We start from the raw sequence: 23790 nt of genomic DNA, 5'->3' as shown, positions 1-23790 counted from the left end.
AAATATAAAAATCTGAAAGAAATCGACCAATATCTGGAAGTACGCCACCTACCAAGACTTAGCCAGAATGAAGTGGAAATGTTGAACAGGCCTATATCAAGTTCTGAAATAGCTATACAAAAATCTCCCTAAAAAGAAAAGCCCAGGACCAGATGGCTTTACATCAGAATTCTACCAAACCTTTAAAGAAGAACTAGTACCTGCATTACTAAACCTCTTCCAAAATATAGAAAAAGAAGGACTACTACCCAACACATTCTACGAAGCAAACGTTACCTTGATCCCTAAACCAGGGAAAGACCCAACAAGAAAATTATAGACCAATATCACTACTGAATATTGATGCAAAAATTCTCAATAAGATCCTAACAAACAGAATCCAACAACACATCAAAAAAATTATACACCACAACCAAGGCTCTCAAGGCTGGTTCAATATACGTAAATCTATAAATGTAACTCAGCACATAAACAAACTAAAAAATAAAGACCACATGATTCTCTAAATTGATGCAGAAAAAGCTTTTGATAATATCCAGCATCCCTTCATGATCAGAACACTTAAAAAAATTGGTATAGAAGGGACATTTACAGGCCATCTATAGCAAACCCACAGCCCATATCGTATTGGAGTTAAATTGAAATTGAATGGAGTTAAATTGAAATCATTTCCACTTAGATCAGGAACCAGGCAAGGTTGCCCATTGTCTCCATTGCTCTTTAACATTGTAATGGAAGTTTTAGCCATTGCAATTAGGGAAGAAAAGGATATCAAGGATATCCACATAGGGTCAGAAGAGATCAAACTTTCACTCTTCGCAGATGAGTGAAACACTAGGGATTCTACTCCAAAACTTTTAGAAGTGATCAAGGAATACAGCAATGTCTCAGGCTACAAAATCAACACCCATAAATCTGTAGCCTTTATATATACCAACAATAACCAAGCTGAAAAAACAATCAAGGACTCTATTCCTCTCACAGTAGTGCCAAAGAAGATGAAATATTTGGGAGTATACCTAACAAAGGACGTGAAAGATCTCTACAAAGAGAACTATGAAACTTTAAGAAAAGAAATAGCTGAAGATGTTAACAAATGGAAAAACATACCATGCTCATGGCTGGGAAGAATCAACATTGTTAAAATGTCTATACTACCCAAAGCAATATATAATTTTAATGCAATTCCTATTAAAGCTCCATTGTCATATTTTAAAGATCTTGAAAAAATAATATTTCATTTTATATGGAATCAGAAAAAACCTTGAAAAGCCAAAACATTACTCAGCAATAAAAACACAGCAGGAGGAATCATGCTATCAGACCTGAGACTGTACTATAAATTGATAGTGATCAAAACAGCATGGTATTAGCACAAAAACAGAGAAGTGGATGTCTGGAACAGAATAGAGAACCAAGAGATGAATCCAGCTACTTACCATTATTTGATCTTTGACAAGCCAATTAAAAACATTCAGTGGGGAAAAGATTCCCTATTTAACAAATGGTGCTGGGTGAACTGGCTGGCAATCTGTAAAAGACTGAAACTGGACCCATATCTTTCACCATTAACTAAGATAGACTCTCCCTAGATAAAAGATTTAAATTTAAGACATGAAACTATAAAAATACTTGAAGAAAGTGCAGGGAAAACTCTTGAAGGAATTGGCCTGGGTGAATATTTTATGAGGAGGACTCCCCAGGCAATTGAAGCAGTATCAAAAATACATTACTGGGACCTGATCAAACTAAAAACCTTCTGTACAGCCAAGAACATAGTAAGTAAAGCAAGCAGACAGCCCTCAGATTGGGAGAAAATATTTGCAGGTTATGCCTCCGATAAAGGTTTAATAACCAGAACCCACAGAGAACTCAAATGTATTAGCAAGAAAAGAACAAGTGATCCCATCTCGGGGTGGACAAGGGACTTGAAGAGAAACTTCTCTAAAGAAGACAGATGCACAATCTACAAACACAAGAGAAAAAGCTCATCATCCTTAATCATCAGAGAAATGCAAATCAAAACTACTTTGAGATATCACTTAACCCCAGTAAGAGTAACCCACATAACAAAATCCCAAAACCAGAGATGTTGGCGTGGATGTGGATAAAGGGGCACACTTCTACACTGCTGATGGGAATGCACACTAATACATTCCTTTTGGAAGGATGTTTGGCAAATACTTAGAGATCTAAAAATAGACCTGCCATGCGATCCTATAATTCCTTTACTAGGTATATACCCAGAAGACCAAAAATCATAATATAACAAAGACATCTGTACCAAAATGTTTACTGCAGCCCAATTTATAATTACTAAGTCATGGAAGAAGCCCGAGTGCCCACCAACCCACGAATGGACTAGCAAATTGTGGTACATGTATACCATGGAATGTTATGCAGCCTTAAAGAAAGATGGAGACTTTACCTCTTTCATGCTTACATGGATGGAGCTGGAACATATTCTTCTTAGCAAAGTATCTCAGGAATGGAAGAAAAAGTATCCAATGTACTCAGCCCTACCATGAAGCTAATTTATAGCTTTCATATGAAGGCTATAACCCAACTATAGCACAAGAATATGGGGAAAGGGTCAAGGGAGGGGAAGGGAGGGGAGAAGTCAGGGTGGAGGGAGGGTAATGGGTGGGGCCACACCTACAGTGCATCTTAGAATGGGTACAGGCAAAACCTACTAAATGCAGAATACAAATGTCTACATACAATAACTAAGAAAATGCCATGAAGGCTACGTTGAATACTTTGATGAGAATATTTCAAATTGTACATGAAACTAGCTCATTATACCCCTTGATTGCACCAATGTACATAGCTATGATTTAACAATAAAAATAAATAAATAAATAAAAATAAAGAGACTTTCTGAAAGTCCAAAAATAAAAACTAAATAAATAAATTAAAAAAAAGTTCATTCACCATGATCAAGTACATTTATCCCAGGGAAGAAAGGATGGTTCAACATATGCAAATTAATAAATGTGATATAACATAGTAACAGAATTGAAGACAAAAAAACATATAATTATTTCAATAAATGTGAAAAAAGCATTTAACAAAATTCAACATCCTTTATGATAAAAACTCTCAACAAACTGGGTCACTGAAGTTGGGTGTACCTCAACACAATAAGCCATATATGACAAATCCACAGCTGATCTCATACTGAATAAGGAAAAATTGAAAGCCTTTTTTCTAACATCTGGAACAAGACAAGGATGCCCACTTTCACACACTTTTAGGCCAGAGCAATTAGGCAAGAAAAAGAAATAAAAGGCATTCAAAATGAAAATGAAGAAGTCAAATTATCCTTTGTTTACTTAGAAAAACATAAAGATTCCACCAACAAACTATTAGAAGTGATAAATTCAGTAAAGTTGCAGGATACAAAATCAATATACAAAAATCAGTAGCATCTATATACACCAACAATGAACAAACTGAAAAAGAAATCAGGAGAGCAATCCCATTTATACTAGCTACAAAAAATTCAAGATACCTAGGAATAAATTTAACCTAAGAAGTGAAAAATTTCTATAAGCAAAACCATAAAACACTGATAAGAAAATTAAATATGACACCAAAAAATGGAAATACATCCTATGCTCATAAGTTGGAAGAATTAATGTTGTTAAAATGTCCATAATACCCAAAGTGACCTACAGATTCAACAAAATATCAGTGACATAATTGAAAGAAACAGACAATCCTAAAATCTACTGGAACAACAATAGATCCTGAATGGCCAAAGTAATCCTCAACAAAAAAAACTAAAGCTGGAGGTACCATGTTGCCTGGTTTCAGAATACATTACAAGGTTATAGTAACCAAAACAGCACAGCATTGGCATAAAAACAGACACAGAGACCAATGGAACAGAAGAGAGAACCTAGAAATAAACCCATGCATTTATCACCAAATGATAAGGTGCTGAGAACATACATCAGGGAAATGACAGTCTCTTCAATAAAGTGATGCTGGAAAATTGAATAAAACCATATGCATAAAAATGAAACTAGATCCCTATATCTCACCAAATGTAAATATCAAATCAAAATGTATTAGATACTCACATACAAGACCTATCAAACTACTAGAAGAAAACACTGGGAAAATGATTCAGGACTCTGGCCTGGACAAAGACTTTGGGATAACACCTAAAAACACAGGCAACAAAAGCAAAACAAATAAGATTAAAGCGAAAAAGTTTCTGTATAGGAAACAAAACAATCAACAAAATAAAGAGCCAATCTGCAGAATAAGAGAAAATATCTGTAAACCGTTCATCCAACAAGGAATTAATAACCAGAATATATAAGGAACTCAAACAACTCAATAGCAAAAATAATAATAATTCAATTTTAAAATGTGCAAAAGATCTGAAGAATAGACATTTCACAGAAGATGTACAAATGCCTAAGAGTTGTATGAAAAATTGCTCAACATCACCAATTTATCAGGGAAATACAAATCAAAACCACAATGAGATATCATCTCAGCCAAACACAGTGGCTCACACCTGTACTCCTAGCACTTTCGGAAGCCAAGGCAGGAGGATCACTTGAAGTCAGGAGTTTGAGACCAGCCTGGGCAATATAGCAAGACCCTGTCTCTACAAAAGTAAGAAAAATTAGCCAGGGATGGTGGCTTGCACCAGTTACTCAGGAGGCAGAGGCAAGAGGATCTCTTGAGCCCAGAAATTCAAAACTGCAGTGAGCTATGATTAGGCCCCTGCACTCCAGCCTGGGCAATAGAATAAGACCTCATTTCTGGAAAAAAAAAAAAAAAAAAGAGAGAGAGAGAGAGATCATCTCACTCCAGTTAAAATGGATTTTATCAAAAAGACAAAAAAATAACAGATGCTGGCAAGGATGCAGAGAAAGGAGAATATTCATATACTGTTGGTAGGAATATAAATTAGTACAGGAGCTATAGGTAGTTCTATAAAAAATTAAAAATAGAACCTACCATACAATCCAGCATTTATGCTGCACATAGATCCAAAGGAACTGAAATCAGTATGTCATGTCAAAGAGATACCTGTACTCCCTGCTCACTGCAGCACTATTTACAATAGCTAAGATATGGAATCAGCCTAAGTATCCATCAACAGACAAATGAAGGAAGAAAAGGTGTTACATACACACAATGGAACATTATTCAGCCACTAAAAAGAATGCAATCCTGTCATTTGCTGCAATATAGACAAAACTAGAGGTCCTTATATTAAGGAAAAGACGCCAGACATGGAAAGACAAACACTTCATGTCCTCTCCCATATATGGGAGCTATTAATGAAAGCACAGGGCTCGTGGAGACAGAGTGATTGGTGATTACTAAGTGAGTCAGGGAAGGGGCAGAGGTACACTATTTTAATAGGTACAAAATAGTTAGAGCAAATAAGATCACCAAGTGTTCAAGAGTACAGTAGGGTAATTAGAATTAAATATAATGTAAAGTATAATTCAAAATAGCTGAAAGAGAAGAATTAGAGTGTTCCCAACACAAAGGAAAGGAAGCCATCTCCAAAGCTGAGCACAAGTCTCCCCACCAGTGGGCATCTGACAGACCCCACAGTCAGGCTGGAGCACGGAGCCCCAAGAGTTACCATCGCGTCCGGCTGTCCCCCTGGCCTTCAGAGCCCGTATGTAGACGGGGAAAGAGCCCTGACCGCCGCTTGATGGGGCTCCGTGACTGGTTCTTCGCTGTTGCCACTGCCACCGGAGGCTGCCAATGAAATCACCAGAATGAGTGCTCCCACCCTAAACCCAGAGCTCTTTCCCTTCACCCCGCCTCATGAGTTTACAAATGGCTCCCAGTCTGGAAGAGACCCCAGAGAATAGAGAGAAAGCTAGGAACATTGGGATCTGTCACAGGAGCGGAGCCCCCGAGGCTCAAGCAACTCACAGCCCTTTCCCTGTATTCTTAAGCCAAGCCCCTGCCCTCAGGTGATGATCCACCAAAGACCAGAATTCTTGAAGGTCAAGGCCACTAGAAGGAGAGCCCCACAAATTGGGAAGGTCAGGACAATTCCGGGGTTACAAGCTGAGAATCCCAAGCTAGAGAACCCTGGAACGACCTAGTTCAACCTCTCATTTGACTATGAAGACAGTGAAGACCCAAGAGGCAAGGTCACGGTCATCTAACAAATCACTGGTGCCAAGGAACCCAGGGCCCCTGACCTCCATGTGTTGCTCACAAATAAATTGACTCAGGCAAGTGTCACAATAATAACATAAATGAGAGCCACAGAGCCAGGTCCACATGCACAAGATGAGGGAAGCCAGATGAGGTTTCCTGGCCTCATGTGGGGTGGGGGCAGATGGGAGCCAGGAGCTCATCTTTACAGCCCACCAGGCTTCTAACCCAGGCACCAACTTCTACCATGCACAAACCAGGCAACCACAGGCACGTGGTGAAACCCTGAATTACCACAGATGGTGATAATGGCCCTGCTCTGCTCACTTCATGGACCTCCTGGGAGGAACAAGATAATAGCTATCAAAATATTTAGAAAATCAATTATGCAAGGCCATTTATAATACTAATTATTAGTATCATGGTGAGTCTAAGCTACTATCTGAAGAAAGAAGAAAAGAAAATCCTCGTCTGTACAAATCCAAAGCCTCTGCTTTATAAAAGGACCTGCTCTACGGCTCCCTCACCTCCCCAGGCCTGAAATCACACACCTGCAGGGCCCTCCCCTTCCCTGGGAGCTGGATAAAGAGCATGGACTTGGGATCAAGCAGACTTGCATTCAAACCCCAGCACTTAAGCTAAGCTGGATGACCTTTAGCAAGTTACTTAACCACTCTGGGCCTCCTTTTCTTCAAATTTGGACTATAGAATAAGTACCCACCTCAGGCAGCCATTATAGGGAACAGGAGAGATCTCCTCTATGAATGACTTAGCTCAGTGCCTGAAGGACAGCAAGTTGGGGGTGGCTACTGCTATTGTGGGTTGAAACATGCCCCAGGATGATTTTGTAGGGTTAGCCCAAGGATAAAGGCCCAGTTGTTGAAGAAATTCAATGAATAAAACAAGAGGGATTCTCCTATGAGCCAACCCCAGGGGCCATCTGGGAGGGAGGCTCTAAATGACCACTCTCAGAGGGCAGGGACTGGGGTCACTCCCCAAGCAGCCTCGGTCTCCCTCTGCCATCCAGCTTGCCCTGTGGTAGTCACCCACAGACTGGGAGGGGGTACCCACCACCCATATGGGTCTGGGAGGGACCGCCTAGGCCCCATGTGGTGCCCCAGGACCTGCAGCCACTTACCGAGAAGGTAGTTTTGGTGACCTCCACACTGTTGTGAGAGATGCCCCCGCTGAGACTGCCAGGGATGGCCCCACCATGTGATTTCTTCTGGCTGCCCACCATGGTCTCCATGGAGTGGCTGCGCACACGGATAGCCCTCTGTGAGGAGGTCAGGGTGGGGAAGAACAAGGACCTGAGAGTTAGCATCCAGCCCTTCTGGTGAACCTGCCCTCCCCATAAAGTCCACAGATGCAATCCTCTGCATGTGTGTGTACCCACACGTGCACACACACAGACATGTGCGTGCACACAGGATTGCAGAGGCGCATGCCATCACCACTGCAGTTTACAGGGAATTCTCCTGTATTCTTCCCACACTCTGGGCACGGGTAGAGGTGGGGCAGGGAAGTCCAAAGGGTCAGGGCCCCAGCTCCCCTACAGGGTGGACAAAGGTTGTGATCTTCATCTTACAGGTAAGGGAAGTGAGGCTTGGAGCTCCCCAAATCTGTGTGCCTCTCTAAGCTGCAACTTCCTCACTGTAATGTGGGAGTTACATGTTTCATGCGGGATCATGGTGGGGATTAAACGGTCGGAAGCTTGACTGAAAGTTGACTCCCTTTATCTAGAAGCTTTCTTCTATATTTATACCCTAGACCACCCTTTCTGCTGTCATCCGAAAGTGCTGCTTGGAATATATTCACCTTTGTTGAAATCATGTGCATCAAGCTATGCAGGACACTGCCCTTCACACTTGCAGGGGGCTCAAAACACATGTGCATCATAAGCCCATGGCCTGACGGCTACTGAAAGAGGAGACACATGGCCCTAATCCTCTCGCTGACAGAGCCACAGCCTGGTGCAATGTCTCCTCCTCCCCCATGAGACATAGGAATAAGTTGTGATCTGTCTAAGGCAGTCACTTAGCCCCTCCCCTGGCCAATGGAACATGAAGGGATGTCTCTAAGGGCTTTGGGGAAGGCTTCTTCAATGACTCCCCCAAAAGGTAGGACATGTCTGCACCTGAAATCACAGCAGCCACCTTGAGGCCATGAGGAGCTGAGCCCAAGGGGCAAAGTTGACAAGCCAGGAATGGCAGAGGGGAAAGATGGAAAGATCCTAGATACCAATGACCAACTGGACCACCAGCCACCTAGGTTTTCTTGCCACTAAAGCTGATTGATTTTCTTCATCATGGTGAGCTAGCGGAGGTAGGGTGTTCTTGGAACCCCAGCTCCACAAAATTGATGCAGAAGGACTAAAGTGTGGGTCCTGCATCGTCCTCTCCGGATTCATTGCCCTGCATATACAATCGTGCACTGGCTTATGCACCCAGTGGGCCAAACTACAGATGTTTCACGTGGAAGAACAAGGCCCCTTCCTCCCTTGAGGCATCTGAGGAAGAGCTCGGTCTATGGCAAGGTGGCCCCAGAAAACACTGAATACCACTCCCAACCCGAACAGGTCTCCCTGGGATCTCTCTAGCCCAGGAATTTTCTAAGCTTGGGAATGGCAAAGGACCCCGTCCTACCTGCCTTTCTCTCCTGATGGGGGCATATGTTCAAGGAAGGCCCTTTGTAGACAGGACAGCTCCTCAGACAAGACACTGGAGAACCAGGTGCAGAGCCCCATACCCTGATGTCATTTTGGCTCTCTTGTCTGAGTCAAAGATGTCCCTTGAGGGACATCATCCCTTGCTCCCTCTCAAGACCACAGAGCAGAGTCTCCTAGCAATGATTTTCCTGTGACATGGTAAGAGCAGCCAACACGTTCTATTCACTCCATTGCCCTGGTATCATACAGTCACATGCCCTTTGGCTGGTCAAGGCCAGGACAGGTGCGGCAGCACACTGAGCTACCACTGGAGCAGCGAGATCCCTGAATGAGTTTGGTGCTGCATAAATATCAGCATCTTTGCATTCCTCCAGTGCCCTCACATCTTGCCACTGCATCATCAACAACCACATTTCAAATTAATCACATTCTGATAAACAGTTATGCACCACCTCGTGGCATTTTGGTCAACAAAGAACTGCGTATAGGACAATGATCCCATAAGATTATAATACCGTATTTTGACTGTACCTTTGGATATGTCTCGATATATTTAGGTACACAGATACTCACCACTGTGCTACAGCTGCCTACAGCATTCAGCACAATGACATGCAGGACAGGTGTGTAGCCCAGGAGCCACAGGCCACACCACACAGCCTGGGTGTGAGCAGGCTATGCCATCCAGGTTCCTCTAAGTACAGTCCACAATGTCTACTCAACAATGAAATCCTCTAACAACACATTTCTCAGATCGTATCCCCATCACTACCCTGATTCCCCAAAAATAAGACGGTGTCTTATTTTAAGGTGTGCTCCCAAAGATGCATTAGGTCTTATTTTCAGGGGACATCTTATCTTTCCTGTAAGTAGGTCTTATTTTTGGAGCATGTCTTATTTTCGGGAAAACGGGGTAAGTGTCACATGACCATGTTCCTCACTGCCTCCTTCCCATAAAGGATTCAATGTGGGTATAAGCCCTGTGTGACAGTGTCTAATCTAATAAGCTTCACATACTCGTGTACGCGTGTTGAATCCTTACAACTCTGAGATGCAGAGAGGACAGGCGTTTTGGATAGAAAAGGTCTTAACCCACACCAGAGTCTCTGTGCAGAGGACCCAGGCTCCAGCTGTGGCTACAACATAGGGTTTTTATGTAATAATAATAAAGTGAATTGAATCTGTAAAAAAAAAAAAAGAAAGAAAAGAAAAGAAAAGGTCTTGAAAGGGCTGGGTGCCCATAGCTCAGCGGTTAAGGCACCAGCCACATGCCCCAGGGCTGGTGGGTTCAAACTGGCCCAGGCCTGCTAAACAAACAAACAACAACAACAACAAAAAAAAAATAGCTGGGTGGTGGCAGCTACCTGTAGTCCCAGCTACTAGAGAAGCTGAGGCAAGAGAATTGTTTGAGCCCAAGAGTTTGATGTTGCTTGAGCTATGACACCACAGCACTCTACCAAGGGTGACAGAATAAAACAAAAAGAAAGAATGAAAAGAAAGGAAAGAAATAAAGAAAGAGTCTTGAAAAGTAAATGGTTGTCAGGAGGCCACCTAGCAGTTAGGAGATGGAACCAGGACCCAAACCTAGGGCCCTGGGCTGCAGATGAAAGGGTCCCTATACCCCAAAAAACAATTCAGATTGAAAATATAACTCAACTGGCTGACAAACTAAAGATGACTAGAATCCAGGAATTTTCAGGGCCCCCACCGAAAGATAAAATTCAAAAATATTTCAGAGGCTAATATCAGGGAAGATACCAGCTCCTCAAACAGTATTGGTGCTCTGTCAGGCCAGCGAGGTAAGTGTGAGGGGACAATGGGCTGACAGGAATTCCAGGGACGGGCAGGGCAGCAGCTGCCATAACAGGAAGAGGTTGAAACTTGTCTCTTCCCATAGCTCGGTGTGTGAACCCGAGATGCAGGCTCTTTGCACAGTGTGGTGAGGGCCAAAAGGATGACACGAGACAAGGTGTGTCCAACACCAGAATGAGACCTGCCTGCTCAGGGTCAGCTCTCCTGCTTCAGTCTTAGGGAAGGAAGGAGAAAAAAATGACAGCTACTTCTAAGCCCTATAATAAGCCTCAATACGGATGAAACTGCCCAGGGATTCAGAGTGAAGTATTTCTTGTTTCACTTCAACATAGAGCTGAACAGAGAAGCACAGGGCTTCTGACACCAGGCAGATGGGTCAGCCAAGGTCAAGAAAGGAAAGGAGGGCAGTGGTAGGGAAGGGGGCAGGAGAGAGGACAGGCATAGGAAGGCTTTGCACCAGCATGAGGAGGTCTCCAGACACTGCCTGGACAGTCCCCCATTCAGCCCCTGAACCTCGCTAGCCTAGCTTACCTCCCTTCTTCCGAGTCCCCAGGGACAGACAGCTCCTGCTTTCAAGGCTGCCTTGTTCTGACAGTGGACAGCCTGACCTTTACAAAGTTCTTCTGCATGGCAAGCTGAAATCTTAACCATTGCTAGACCTGGGAGTCTTAGAGCTGTCTGTGCCATCATTTCCCATGACTGTCCCTTGCTGTCCTCAGAGTCTGCAGTCCTCCGAGCTAACCCACAGCACACCTCACTTTTCCTTTGAACAGGTTCTCCTTGAGGGGGGTGAGAGAGGCCGTGTTGCTTTCTCATTACCTGCTGATGTCACCGCGTCTCAAGTCGGGGTTTGAACAACCAGTTAGTATCATAGAGGGAGCAATTCCCTTCCCTGCCAACAATGCCCCTCACTTACTTACAAGTGGGTTTTGTGAGTTGTTTCAATTTAACAAACTCAAGGGACTTGAACCAAGGAGATGAGCACCCCGGGGACACGCTTATCAGAGCCAGGTGAGAGAGGTGGGGCCCTCCTAGATGATACTAATTTCTTGCCTGTGAAATGGCTTCTAATCAGGGAGCACTGTGAGGTCCAGTACGGGGTCTTCTGTTCCTCTAGCAGGGCAAATACAGGACAGAAGCTGACTTTCCACTCGGACAGACCACAGCTCCAACCAATGGGTTGAACAGGCCAAGAGTAAGATCAGCTCGCTCTCAGTGGCCCTGTAAGGCAGTGTGGCCATCTTGACACCACAACTTTCTGTCTCAGGAAATAGGACACAGGCAACGATTCTGCCTGGGCCCCTGCTGGGCTCTATCCACCATCTCTGACACTGCCTGAGCTGCCTGTGCCTGCAAATACCTTGGAGCCACAGAGTTTGCTGGGATCTCTGCAGCCTCTCCTGCCACTAGGGGTCAGGTCAGACCAATGTGTTAAGTACCACAGTCCCCCAAAGGCTAGGAGAAATTAACCTGAACATTCTCTGCCTGCTTGCTGCCACAGCCAGCTGGGTGGCCTTCTTCTCCCTGGTCTTACATCCACTTCTCTATCATGAGGTCAGTGGAGGGCTGGGCTATCCTGGTGTTTCTCAAAATGTAGCACACATGTGCTTTTGTCCTTATGTGGATACGTCAAGTATTGTCACTATTTCTTTTCACAGCATTAGGGACCTATTACAAACCTCTTCAATAACAGAGTTGACATAGTCTCTTGCTGAGGTGAGTAATGCACAGTTCCCTCATTAAAAAAAAGCTCTTGCAAGACTCCCAAGAATACGTCCACATACCCCCAACACCAGTGGTCCAATGGACCATATTTGCAGTGCCGACTTCATATCCTACCTATTTAGTCCATTGAAACATCTTTTAATTGGGGGTTATCACTGCAAAATCCTGGTCTTTATAATTGGAAATTTGTTTTAGATCACCTAAGTGAAAATGCAAACTTTAGAAGTATTTGTAGAACTAGCAGAGTCCTGAGAATATCTCTCTAAGCAGCTCAGTCTGAAAGTAGGTCTAGATGTCCACAAACCAACTGTTCTGTGTCTTGTGGAAGAAAAACTTCCAGCACAACCAGGAGAACCGAAGCAAGAGGTTAAGAGCTGCTCTGAGCGGTGTGAACGCAGGGTGGCACAGCCGAGGGCAATGATGGGTCTGCTTCTTAGGAGACAGGGAGAGGGTCGCATGCTTTGGGAAGAGGTGAGGGAATGCGTGGCAGGGGTCGCTTTCAGCTCTGAGGACTCTCTGTTTCTCATCTGCCTGTGAGATGAGAACTTTGACAGGAAGGAGATAAAACACACCACTTTTCTTCCTGGAATCATTTGAGGTACCAGTTCCTTCAAGAAGGACTCAGTGGAGGTGTGGGTGAACCCCACAAAGAATCCCAAGAATGCTAACACCACAGCACCACCCAAAATGTCCAAGGAGAAATACTCTAAATGGTTTCCTGAGCTGGGCCAGACACCCAGGCCTGGCCACAGGCGTGGCCTAAGCATCTTCCCAACTGGCCTCCCCCAAACACAGGCCTCCATGCTTGGGAGAAGGGAGGGCCTTGATGAAGGGCACAGGGGAAAAAAAGCTCATGTTCCCCTGATGGCAGGAAGAAAAGCTGATCACAACTGTCAGAGCTTTGAAGGCTCACGCTGTGTGACTATGACTGTGCCCTCCCTCACCCATGGCGCTGCCTTACAGACGGTGAAAGCAGGACGGAGAAGCAGATCTTTCATCAACCCACGGTTTTAAAGGATTTAAGTCATGATAAAGTCTCAAAGAGTCTCCTGTCTTGGAAACCCCTCTAAATATGTCAGACCCCCTGGAGTCAAACACAGATCAACTACTACCCCTGCCAAGGGACTAGACAAAATAGCCTCAGGCCACTCTCCTTTAGATCTGCAACTCTCTTCCCTATTGATCACCACGGGCAGAGCATCCATAGCCTACTAGCTTCACCAGGATATAAAAATACTTTAAACCTGAAAAAAGTAATAATTAATTCCAAAATACTGAAAGAAACCTGCAAAACTCAAAACAACAAATGCTCCACTAACCATCTACAAAACACAGTAGAACCTCTCTAAGTTGACCATTCAAGGGACTGTAACAAACTGGTCAACATACAGAGATGGTCAACATAAGGAACTAGGCCTCCTGTACCAATACATACTTGTGCGGCATGTCTGGTCTATGAAAATTAGGTCAACTGAAGGAGGTGGTCAACTAGGCAGGGAGGAGGTCAACTTCGGAGGGTCTACTGTACACCATTATGTCAGCTAGTCGACTGTAGCTCAACTCTCACAGTTCCCTGTCAAGTGTATTTACTGTGGGATGGTGAACATTTTCCTAGGCTTGAAATCAGCAGGGGCAGAGCCTCCAGTTGTGTCTAGAGGCTAGGAAGGTCTTTACATGGCCCCGCTCATCTGCCTTCCCCAGACCCCATCCTGTTTTCCTCTTGACCACACCTCACATTCACCCTCTCTTGCCTGGTCTATCAGACCTGGCTCCCTCTTTTGTCTCCTGTTCCTCTTCTCTTCCATCCCTCTTCCATCTTTATTTCTCAGTTCCTCCTATTTCACCCTGGCTGCCACTGTCCATCAGGACTAAAACAGATGCCCCAGGAATCTCCCACAAGCCTGGAAAAGCAGCTCGGCTCCTCCTCCAGCCCCAGGGAGTAATCTCAACAGCTGGCCCCAAGTAGGGGCAGTAGAGCCATGCCCTGCTCTCTGCGGTCCAGCCAGGCGATGAAGGACTGACCCCAGGCCTGCCCAGGTCTGGGCTAGCATGGGTGGAATCTTAAATGAGTCAGAAACCAGGAGGTAGTACCACATGGGCGCTAAGAGCACAGGCTCTGGAATCTGTAGACCTGGATTCAACTGGGTAACTTGGGACAAATTATTTTGTCTCTTCGCATGGTAGTTTCTTTACATGAGAAACTACATCCATAGTTAGTAAAACTGAGTATCAGTTATTATACTCATAATAATAGCTTTCCCCAAAAGGCACTGAGGACAGTGCTGAGGCTTCAAATAGGACAATGTGTGTGAAGCTTTCACTTTATACAACAATAATAACGATAACCTTTGCGCATTTACCAGCAATATATACTTTTAAAGGCAATATTTCAATGAATTCTCAGGATAACAATTATCATTCCTCTGTTGTTGACGAAACTACTGTAAATTAAAGACTTTAAGTTAAAGCCCAGGATCAAACAGAGCTAGGATTTGAATACAAATCGAACCCTGTCCTGCAAATGGGAGCTTTATAAATTACTCTCTGATGGGCAATCCAGCAGAATTTAGACCTAAGAGTCAGAAGACCTAGGTTTGAAACAAGGCCCTGCCTCTAAGTAGTAAGGTCTTGAACAGTCCTGTGGCCTCTCTCAGCCTATCCCCGACGTGTTAATGGAAATAACAAAACCCGTTTAGCCAAACCACACGGGATGAAAACCAGGCCCAAATCAGATGCTAGATGTGAGTGCTCTGAAGACCAACAAGCACTTAGCAAGCGTGAGATGATTAACCTCTGTACTCCACGCTGCCAGTTCAGGAGCTGTACTTGAATACTTCCAGCAACAGGGAGCTCACTGCTTCCTTTAGCAGCTCATTCTGGTTACAGAGTTCTTCCTTTTGCAAAGCCCAGATGGACACACCTGTAACTCCATCTCCCCAGCCCAGCTGGGAAGGGTCATCGCAGCACCCACACCAGCTACAGAAGACCACTAAGGCTTGTGTCTTTGCTCTCCTCAGGAATCCCCGATCACAGGAGGAGGCAGACAAAAGCCACAAAGCTCTTCATTTTCCGTGGCTCCTCTCCTGGACCTAAGCCTTTACCTGTCCCTGCTAATCAGACTCCTGGGCCAGACAGAAATCAGCTGATCAAGGACGGATGTGGAGAAAACTGGAGACACTGCTGGCTGCTCGAACATCACACATTTCCTGGCTCCCCTGCCCTTTACAAACACCTGTGATGCCCCTACTGGTCCTGTCACCTCTGGCTGGCATATGGGCTCTGGGTTGGGACTCCGTGGACATCAGACCAGTTCCTTTCTTTGCCCCACCTCCCCCTCCCACAACAACCCCTAGTCACACTTGAAAGTGCCTCTACCTTGAAAGACTCCAGGAATCCCCCGTGGCCCCCATTCTCAAACTTGTCCTCCTCTGGGCCCAGTCCTAACATGGCCTGTGTGTGGGCGTGCAGCTCATCATGAAGGTTGTCCAGGAGGGCAGCCCTTGTCCGGTCCTAGACAGGAAGAAGATGAAGCAAGAGAGTGGAGGAGTTGGAGTGGGGGGCAGAGACATGCCTCACCTCATGGGCATCCAACACTGGGCTTGAGGGCTGATATTCTCCCCAATTCATCCTTGCAACAGTGGGGACTCAGCTAGGCTGAGCTTCACGCTCACAAAGGCTCCAGGCCCAGCCACCTGCTCTCAGTTCTCTGCCCTTTCTCCCTGGGCCATCCCACCACTCCCACAGCTCTATGCCTGTGACCCCCAGTGCAGATGTCTGCCCATATGCCACATCTGTGGCCCAACTGCCCCCTGCTCCTCTTCATCCAGATGTTCATCCAGAGCCAGAGCCAGCGGCACTATTCACACAGACCAGGAAGAGCCCCTTTTGCAGGTACCCTAGATCAGCAGGTCCTAACAGAACTGTCTCCCAGTCATCCCCCCACCATCAAAGAGCCATGTCAGAAGCCTAAAAGTCACCCTCCAACTCCACTCTCCCCTCCACCTTACACACTGGAGTCCATCCAGTCTTCCCAACTCTGACCTGCAGTGCTTCCTCCCGTACAGTATAAGCCTTCATCATCTCCCCGGACTCCTATTAATAACTTCTAACTGGCACTCGGCCTGCACCTTCTCCCCTTCCATCCATCCTCCCACCACTGTCAGAATAATCCCTTTAATATCCATATCAAACATATCATCCCTCTGCCTAAGAATTTTATTAGCACCTCATCACCTCTAGCTCAAAGCACTTCTTGATCTGACCCAACCCAGTCTCTCCCCATCCCAACCCCTGTGAATCCCTCTCTCAAGCCACACCTGCCCCCCAGGAGCTCCCTCAAGATGTCAGGATCTGCCTGGCCTGGCCTTTCCTCATGCTGTTTCCCATACTGGAATACACCTCCCACTCTTTCCTCCTGCCAAAAGGCTCATCAGACATCAATATTCAGCAACTTAAGAGTCACCTCCTTCTGGAAGCCTTCCCTGATCACACCCTCAGTCCCCCACAGGCAGAAGCAGTCAGTCCTCCAGCAGTGCTGGCACCCTGTGCTATAATTGTCTCTTTAGTAACGGCCCCTCCCACTAGGCTGTGAGCTCTCCAAGGATAGAAACGGTCTCGCTTATCCCTGCAACTCAGGGAACAAGAAGAAAGAATCCCCACATCAACACAGAGCTGAGGGCTGAGAGGGCAAGCCCAGTGCTTCCATCCTGGACAGCTCTCAAGAATGTAGATCTGAGAGAGGTCGCTTAACAGGTGGCCAGGAAAGCAGGAGAAAAACCTTCAGCAATAGCACACTCACCTCCAGCTTCGCAAACTTGTCCGATTTGCAGCAAGCATTCTCTGCATTGGTGAGCTTGGTGAGCAGAAACTCCCTGAACTCCGGGCCCTGGAATAGACAAGATAGTCCAGAACTCTCCCATCCTCAGCTGCCGCCAGAAGGGTTTCAGCCATACTAACAGGTGGATAGAATGGGGGGCCTGGGGAGAGCCCCTGAAAGGCCCCTTCTGACATTTAATCATTTCTAGCCCAGGCCAAGCCCGCCTGGGAACACAGCAACATGGAAACCAGCTTCCCTGGCTGGCACTTCCTAACTGAATGCGCTTCTTGCCCAAAGATCCTCGGTCTAGAGCATGGGATAAAAACCCTTCTTTTAGCAGAGAGGCAACCCCAGCAACAAATGCCTCAACAGGTAGCCCTGTCCTGGGCCACACTGGTGCATAAGGAAGGGGTGGGAGAGACTCTGACTAAGCAGATTCCCCCAAAGCAGCAGTTCTCAACCTATGGGTTGCGACCCCTTTGGGGGTCGAACGACCCTTTCACAAGGGTCTCCTAAATACACCCTGCATATCAGATATTTACATTACAATTCACAACAGTAGCAAAATTACAGTTATGAAGTAGTAACAAAAATAATTTTATGGTTGGGGAACTGTATTAAGGGTCACAGCATTAGGAAGGTTGAGATCCACTGCAGGCCTGCAAAAGTGTCTCCCCAATGTTCCCAGCCCACCCCACCCACTGCTACCCAAGAATTGAAACCTGGGGTCTTGGGTGTGAAAGGAGGAGAAAGAAGAGTGTCTCACCTTCTGGAAAACAGGGGGGCTGGGCAGAGGCGGGCCAAAGGCAGGCACATCTTCCCGCGCGGTGACAGAGACCTGAATGAAACAATCACGGTGTGGGCCCAGGGCAGAAGAGATGGGCGCTGCCCCTCCAGGTGCCACACTTCTCACATTAAATCTACTCACCTTCTCCCTCCTCCCCTTCCCAGAATACAAATAAAACACTCCTGTGAGCATCGCCAGCACAGGCCCTGAGTCACTGCTCCTAGAAGTGGGACTGGGCAGTGCAGAGCCATCGGCATCCTCTCATCTGTGTTCCTGGAGGCCAGAAGCAAGTTTGGCAAGACAACTGGACGGGGCTGGGGAGCAGCCTGGGACCCTAATTACAATGCAATACAAGTGCCCGGGAGATGGCATCTCATTACCTCGCTTGATTGTGGGGCTAATCCTACAGAGAAGGCACAATGAGAATTATTACCCCTGATGAGAAAACAGATACCCACAGGCACAGAGAGAGTCGCCCCAAAGTCACACAGGTGACTAGCCACTAAGAGGAACAGAGAATCTAAACCTCTCCCAGCCCAACTCTGAGGTTCTTTCTCCACCACTCTCACTCCCAACCTGGCCATGCATCAGAATTGTTTCAAGTATTTAAAAAAGAAATACCGATTGCACAGGCTCCACCCCAAACCTAATGAATTGGGAGTTCTGAGCTCCTGAGAGGTTCCGTGCAACTGGTAGACTAACGTTTGGGAGCCCTAGCCCCACATATAGGGTTAGCCAGTCTGAGTAAGGCTTGAACTCAAGGAACTCCGGGGCCCAGGCTGGAAATGGAAAGTGGGGGCCCATCTAGGCTCTGAGTGGTGTCCACACCCCAGGCGAACCTGAGTGAGACCTGATCTTTGAGAACACCAAGTTCTCTGCAAGGAGTTCTCCCAGGCTTTGGGACAGGCTCCACACCTGCACCTCCTCTCTGCATGGAGATGCCCTGGTTTCACCTCTCCTCAGCCCAGGAGGCCACAGAGCTCTCAGGAGTCCCTTCTCTCCCCTCCCCCAGCAGCTGCTGACGTAGCCTGGCATGCAGCCAGCCTGCCGGGCTTGTGAAGTAGGGCAGATGCAGAGAGTCTGCCAGCCTGGGTGAGGAGGCAGCTCGGAGCCAGGCCAAGGAAAGGCCCTGCCAGGGTCAAGAGGGAAAGCAGGGTGGGAACAGGCTGGTCAGCACCGGCATTCTCTCCCCAACCTCAAGGCTGTCCGCACGGCCCAAATCAGAGTAGAGTGTCAGGAAATGTTATATGTTTGGCTGACGTGATTCCTGGCTGGGTTCCAGCTCCTGAACACAGTTAGTGGTCCAAGTTAAGAATTCTGCTCACAGGGCCAGAATTTGGGGTGAGGGTTGGTGGGAAGGCTGCTGAGAGGCTGCCAACTGCAGGCACCTGGGACAAAGGACAGAGGGCAGGTCTGGTCTCCCCTTCCCAGCCCAACTCCCTCTTCCTTCTAGGCTTGCATTGGAGTGTCTGTCCTGACCAGGTAAGTGACTTCAGACATGTTCTTCATTCCATCCAAGGCTCCCAGCCAGAGAGCAGTGTGCCAGAAATGCAGGGGCAGGATCCTTCCCTCCGTTGTCCATCCATTCACCTTCCATCCCTGCGGGGCTCCTCTTCCAACCCCACTCCAACAAGGCGGCTAGGCCTTTGTTCCCTCCCCTTGGGGACATGTGGCTGAAAGCAGAAGTTGCCTGAATGCCTGAATGCAACCCCACCTTCCTGTTTTCTAAACTCAGTGAGGGCCACCCAGAGAAGGCTCCAAGGGGGGAGTCAGGAGGTGACTCCGGGGAAGGGCTTCTTCTAGGATGGAAAGCGGAAGGAGCTTGGGAGTCTGAGTCACAGGATGCACCAGGAGCCTCCGAGGGCTTGAAACCTGCCATAGTCCCCACACCAAGTGTGGCCTGGAGCCTCAGAGCAACAGGTGAGCAGTGGCGGGAACCTGTGCGGGACTTCAGAAGTGGGGAAAGGTGAGCCCGGAGTGGGAGAACAGGGAGTCCTGGTGGTGATGAGCTGACTCTTCCTTCCAGGCTGGCAGGATAAGGAGCAAACTCCTTTCTGAGAAATAACCCAGTATGATGTTCCTTGCACACCCAGCTCTGTGGAGTCAGTTCCCCAATGCCATCTTGCTCCAAAGGCCTGGTGACAAAGACCACAAGCAGACCCAGACAGGAATCTCAGTTCCACAGCTCCCCAGCTCTGTGGCCTCGGGCCTTCAGTGAGTTAAGCTATCAGCCTTAATTTCCGCCCTATAGGGCAGTTAGGGAGGAAACTATATAGCCCTCCAGCTTCAGTGTCTGCTTGGCAGCTAGGGAGAGGCCCTGCCTCACCAGAGGCTTGTTGGCATTCAAGAAGACTGTGCTTCCTGGGCGGCACCTGGGGCTCAGTGAGTAGGGTGCAGGCCCCATATACTGAGGGTGGCAGGTTCAACCCCAACCCCGGCCAAACTGCAACAACAACAAAAAAGAAGACTGTGCTTCCAAAAGCCTAGCCCAGTGCCTGGCAGCAAGCAAGCACCCAACAAGAGGTAACCATCATCAGCTGAGGCTTTCTATGTTCCCTGCTAACCCGCACCTAATAAAGGGCACCTGAAATTCAGAGTCCCCCCAAACCACTCTGTAACCCACACATACACCCCAACACTCCTCAATTATTCATCTCCACCACCACCCCCAGGATGTCAGGGCCAGAAGGATCTCACAGGTTGTCTAACCCACCTTTCTCATTTCACACACACAGAAACAGGTGCAGAGAGGGAAGGAATGGTCCCAAGGGCACACAGCAGAGGCAGGGCCAGGACCAGAACCCCAGATGGCCAAGTCTGTCCTTCTTACACACCGACAGTACTCCCCACTCTTCTTTCCTTGCCAGATGTCCCCAAGGGGAGGGAACAAAGGCCTAACTAACCCTGTCCTGTCCTACTTTCTTCTTTCTTGTGGTTTCTCCTCCCCAGTGGAGCCTTCCTGGGTTACTGCTCAGCCCCTGGAGAAGTCTCATCCTCCTCGTCCATAGCCCCTGAGCCTGTAGGAGTCAGCTAAGGTCCTATTTCACCCAGACCCCTGAGGGATCTGACCAGGTCCTCCTCAGTCTGCTCACTAGCTGGGTGCTGCTGGCGCTGTGGTACGTAGTGCTTTGGGAGCCACTTGGAAGGCTGCCCTCCCTCCCTGGCCTCTGCCTCCCTGGATCCATGCATATATCTTGCCCTCCTGCTTCAGTGTCTGCCTGGCAGCTGGAGTGTCAGGTCAAGGTCCCCAGCCTGGGGATGCAGCCTGCTCTTTCACCCTGCTTCTTACTGTCTCTCTGAGGACAGTGCTTTGTCCTGGACCTCAGACTGTGGCTTAGAAGACTTTTAGCACCCAAGCCGGAGGTGGGATGGTGTTTCTCTGGGTCTCTGATTTTTCTCTGCATGGGTACACCCTGCCACTAAGGACTTGGGAACATGGAAAATACAGTTAACTGAGACCCATTTCCTACCAGGAATGAAAAGCAAATGCCAAACATCCACAGTTGGCCTCATTCTGCTAGCAGACAAGCCACAGGCAAAGACGACTGTCTGGCAGGGCCTAGGAGCCCTCTTATCACACAGCTTTATTCTGGGATCCTTCTCAGGAGTGCTGCTTCTTCAGCTGGCTGTTACATGAACCAGTTGGCTATTTGGCTGAAGTGTACTCACTGGCTTTTCTGTCCCTTTCCTGGGAAGGCCCTGAAGGCTGATTTTGTATGTGACTTCCACCTGCCCTGCCCCAGTACAGTGCCTGGCGCACAAGGAGATACTGAATGAATCAACTTGCTTCCACTCACAAATGAGTCAAGCAGCTATGTGAAGTGAATATCCATTTCGGTCAAAGCAGATGATGCAGCCTTCAAGGAAACGTCCATACCAGGTTTCTCCAAATTCTCAGCCAGTGTCACCCAACGCCAAAAAAGCATGAGCACGAACATGAACATGGAAAGAAACCAGCTCACCTCAACAGGAGAGTTGTTTGGGGGGGCTTGGGGTTATTTTTTACTTGTAGGGATTTTTTTTTTTTTTTTTTTGCTAATTTACATTTGGTTCTAAAAGTTGATGTGAATTTTGCACTTACTACATCTGGGTTGGAGTGCAGTAGCATACCAAACTCCAGGAACCAGCGCTGGCCTATTATTACACAGGAAACATTTCCAGGCCTCATTGTTTCCCATTAGTAGTGACAGTTCATTTTTCTTCTCCCTTACAATGGTTCCTGATATTTGTTAGGGAAGAGAGCCCTTTGAGAACTTGAGTTTTGGCCTCTCTTCCCGGAAAACATAAAAAAGGGCATAAACTCAGCATTTTACACCTATCTGCAGGGAGTTCAGAGACTGCCTAATCCTAACCCTAAAAACCCAGCCTCAGGCTGTCTTCCTGTGTCCCATGAGCCCCCCCCCACCACCACCAACCACTGTAACACAGAGACATTGTTGCCCAAGAGGTTGAGACTATTTCTCGGGGAAAAAGGGGAGGAACAGGCAACACAGCCATCTCGGGTAGGCAGTAGGGAAACTACAAGAAAAACTGGGCTGAAGACTTAAACTTAAGACGTGAAACTATAAAAATACTAGAAAAAAGTACAGGGAAAACTCTTGAAGAAATCAGTCTGGGTGAATATTTTATGAGGAGGACCCCCCAGGCAATTGAAGCAGCTTCAAAAATACACTACTGGGACCTGATCAAACTAAAAAGCTTCTGCACAGCCAAGAACACAGTAAGTAAAGCAAGCAGACAGCCCTCAGCATGGGAGAAGATATTTGCAGGTTATGTCTCCAACAAAGGTTTAATAACCAGAATCTACAGAGAACTCAAACGTATAAGCAAGAAAAGAACACGTGATCCCATCTCAGGGTGGGAAAGGGACTTGAAGAGAAACTTCTCTGAAGAAGACAGGTGCATGGCCTATAGACATATGAAAAAATGCTCATCATCCTTAATCATCAGAGAAATGCAAATCAAAACTACTTTGAGATATCATCTAACTCCAGTAAGATTAGCCCATATCACAAAATCCCAAGACCAGAGATGTTGGTGTGGATGTGGAGAAAAGGGAACACTTCTACCCTGCTGGTGGGAATGAAAATTAATACGTTCGTTTTGGAAAGATGTTTGGAGAACACTTAGAGATCTAAAAATAGACCTGCCATTCAATCCTATAATTCCTCTACTAGGTATATACCCAGAAGACCAAAAATCACATTATAACAAAGATATTTGTACCAGAATGTTTATTGCAGCCCAATTCATAATTGCTAAGTCGTGGAAAAAGCCCAAGTGCCCATCAATCCATGAATGGATTAATAAATTGTGATATATGTACACCATGGAATACTATGCAGCCTTAAACAAAGATGGAGACTTTACCTCTTTCATGTTTACATGGATGGAGCTGGAACCTATTCTTCTTTTTTTTTTTTATTGTTGGGGATTCATTGAGGGTACAATAAGCCAGGTTACACTGATTGCAATTGTTAGGCAAAGTCCCTCTTGCTGGAACCTATTCTTCTTATTAAAGTATCTCAAGAATGGAAGAAAAAGTATCCAATGTACTCAACCCTACTATGAAACTAATTTATGGCTTTCATATGAAAGCTATAACCCAGTTATAACCTAAGAATATGGGGAAGGGGGAGAGGGATGGAAGGGAGGGGGAAGGATGGACAGAGGGAGGGTGATTGGTGGGATTACACCTACGGTGCATCTTACAAGGATACATGTGAAACTTACTAAATGTAGAATATAAATGTCTTAACACAATAACTAAGAAAATGCCAAGAAGGCTATGTTAACCAGTGTGATGAAAATATGTCAAATGGTCTATAA

General features: G+C 46.5%; 1 protein-coding gene across 1 annotated transcript in view; it reads right to left on the bottom strand.

Annotated features, from left to right (window-relative positions):
* Positions 1-23790, bottom strand: part of LOC128571057 (rap1 GTPase-activating protein 2-like) — a 60704-nt gene that overhangs the window by 15427 nt on the left and 21487 nt on the right. The window contains exons 5-9 of the mRNA XM_053570734.1: positions 17941-18012; positions 17157-17243; positions 15734-15868; positions 7292-7429; positions 5624-5742 (exon numbers count right to left, since the gene is read on the bottom strand). Coding sequence (XP_053426709.1) covers positions 5624-5742; positions 7292-7429; positions 15734-15868; positions 17157-17243; positions 17941-18012 — 551 coding nt within the window. The remainder of the gene's footprint in view (positions 1-5623; positions 5743-7291; positions 7430-15733; positions 15869-17156; positions 17244-17940; positions 18013-23790) is intronic.

The sequence above is a fragment of the Nycticebus coucang genome, chromosome 18 (genome assembly GCF_027406575.1).
Source record: "Nycticebus coucang isolate mNycCou1 chromosome 18, mNycCou1.pri, whole genome shotgun sequence".
In the NCBI taxonomy this organism is placed as follows: domain Eukaryota; kingdom Metazoa; phylum Chordata; class Mammalia; order Primates; family Lorisidae; genus Nycticebus; species Nycticebus coucang.
The sequence above is the reverse complement of the archived record's forward strand: the minus strand, read 5'-3'. Positions and strand labels throughout refer to the sequence as shown.